Genomic DNA, 2694 nt, shown 5'->3' on the forward strand with positions numbered 1-2694 from the left:
CCTATAGAATATAAGCTCAAAAGTATTGAGGAGTTCCTGCACCTCCTATAGAATATAAGCTCATCCTGCACCTAAATATAAACGGTACCGGTACCCGTTTCAGTCCAAGTCCTGCCCATATTGTACTCCTATTAATTTAGTCCATGTTCATGTTCATGTTCAGTTAATGTTCATGTTCATGTTCAGTTTATATTCATATTCATGTTCAGTTAATGTTCATGTTCAGTTCATGTTCAGTTCATGTTCATGTTCAGTTCATGTTCATGTTCAGTTCATGTTCATGTTCAGTTAATGTTCAGTTCATGTTCATGTTCAGTTCATGTTCATGTTCATGTTCATGTTCAGTTCATGTTCATGTTCATGTTCATTTCATGTTCATGTTCAGTTAATATTAATGGTAATGTTCAGTTCATCTTCATGGTCAGTTAATGGTCATGCTCATGTTCATGCTCATGTTCATGTTCAGGTAATGTTCATGTTCAGTTCATGTTCATGTTCATGTTCAGTTCTTGTTCAGTTAAGGTTCATGTTCATGTTCAGTTCATGTTCATGTTCATGGTCAGTTAATGTTCATGTTCATGTTCAATTCATGTTCATGTTCATGTTCAGTTAATGTTCATGTTCATGTTTATGGTGAGTTAATGTTCATGTTCAATTCATGTTAATGTTCATGTTCATGTTCAATTCATGTTCATGTTAATGTTCATGTTCAGTTAATGTTCATGTTCATGTTTAGTTAATGTTAATGTTAGGTTCATGTTCATGTTCAGTTAATGTTCATGTTCATGTTCAGTTAATGTTAATGTTAGGTTCATGTTCATGTTCAGTTAATGTTCATGTTCATGTTCAGTTAATGTTCAGTTCATGGTCATGTTCAGTTAATGTTAATGTTAATGTTCATGTTCATGTTCAGTTAATGTTAATGTTCATGTTAATGTTCAGTTCATCTTCAGTTAATATTCATGTTCAGTTCATGCTCAGTTAATGTTCATGTTCAGTTCATTGTCATGGTCAGTTAATGTTAATGTTCAGTTAATGTTCAGTTAATGTTCATGTCCATGTTCAGTTAATTTTCATGTTCATGCTCATGTTCATGTTCATATTCAGTTAATGCTCATGTTCATGTTCAGTTCATGTTTATTTTCAGTTCATGTTTATGTTCATGTTCAGTTCATGTTCATGTTCATGTTCAGTTCATGTTCATGTTCATGTTCATGGAAGAATTGCAGCCTCTCTTCTCTCATCAGCTCATCTCTCCAGATGCACATCACCCACCTCAGTAATGACAGAAAAGGATGATGATATTTTTAGATGAATTACTTTAATAGGACTAACTGTTAGAACAATCTGCAGTTGAAAATCTTCGGAATAACACCAACCACCAAGATCTGCAGTTAATAATTACAGTACCCAATCAAATTGATAGATATCCTACTCATAATTATCAAACTCATGCACTTTTTTTAAACCATAACCACGCTTTATTACTACCCACGATTACTTAAATGATACACACAAACACACAAACTTCCAATTAAACAGCAGGCAGCACATGGAAGAATACAGTATTCAACTTATTAACTAATTTTCACACGTGGCTCTTCCTCTTAGCATTGGTAGAGCTTGTTGACTCTCAGGACGTCAATTTCAGACATGCCTAGTCTCTGTCCGATGGCCACAGATGGGTCTGGGATGGGAGTGATGGTTTCCTTTCCGTAGTTGTTAGTGAAAGCGGTTCTATCATAGTGCATGACAGAGGAGTAGTCGTATGTAGTGTTCAGGTTGTTGGTGTCCTGCTTCTGGAAGTTCTCGACGGCGTAGTTATAGATGTATTGCCAGTTAATCCTGATATACTGGTTACGGTCACTCCTGTTGTGCTCGTGGTGGAAGCCCAGGGAGTGAAGCAGCTCATGCTGGATGATACCATGTTGAACACAGCCAAACTGCGCAAGAGACAATGTCTGCCTGTCCCCAACAGTCCCCATGGAACTGAAACACCCTCCGCTGCTCTGAATGTCCAGGTAGGCAGTCTGTCTCCGACGTGGGATGAAGTGGATGCAGGTCTTGCCATGGAAGTACTTCATGGCCGTCTCAATCGTCTCTACCTCCAAGCTGGAATAGACATTGCTGAGGATGTACGGCACGTACACCAAGCCGTCAATCGACTTCCTCCACAGACAGCTGTACTGGCTGCTAAAGCACTTCATGGCGTTCCTGGTTCTAGGAGCCAGAATGTCTCCTTCCAGCAGAAGCTCATTAGTTCCATTGTTGGACTCCAGGATCGTTGAAGTGATGGACACATGGTCCAGCTCATCATGGATCTCATTTCCACTGGCCTGTGATAGGCCCAGAAGCAGCAGCAGCAGGGTGAGAGAAGGTCTGTGGTCCATCTTTCATAAACGTTTGGAGATACTTTGGATGGATGGGTCCTTGGCTTTAGCTGTAGAGATTCCTTAGATTACTCCTTCACCAAAGCTTGATGCCAGTGTTCTGTCAGAGCTGAGTTTTTATACAACTGTCCCATAGGTGTGACTGTGTAGGATTAAGGGTTGTGGATGATGCTCACTGTCTTGGAAAAACAACCAGAGGGAGTACTCCACAAACTAACCCACTGTTTTAACAATGGGTTAATCCGTGTGGGTCAAATTACATTAAACTTCTATTTTTTAAGGTAGAAGTTGTCTCCAGTCCAAC

At 39.3% G+C, this 2694-nt stretch overlaps 1 protein-coding gene across 1 annotated transcript; it reads right to left on the reverse strand.

Moving 5' to 3' along the window:
• Positions 1–1299: 1299 nt before the first annotated feature.
• LOC139549461 (low choriolytic enzyme-like) lies at positions 1300–2488 on the reverse strand. The gene has a single exon (XM_071360002.1). It carries the CDS (start codon positions 2388–2390, stop codon positions 1608–1610), a length of 783 nt encoding a protein of 260 aa, XP_071216103.1. The 5' UTR covers positions 2391–2488; the 3' UTR covers positions 1300–1607.
• Between the last annotated feature and the right edge of the window lie 206 nt (positions 2489–2694).

The sequence above is a fragment of the Salvelinus alpinus genome, chromosome 22 (genome assembly GCF_045679555.1).
Source record: "Salvelinus alpinus chromosome 22, SLU_Salpinus.1, whole genome shotgun sequence".
Classification (NCBI taxonomy): Eukaryota; Metazoa; Chordata; class Actinopteri; order Salmoniformes; family Salmonidae; genus Salvelinus; species Salvelinus alpinus.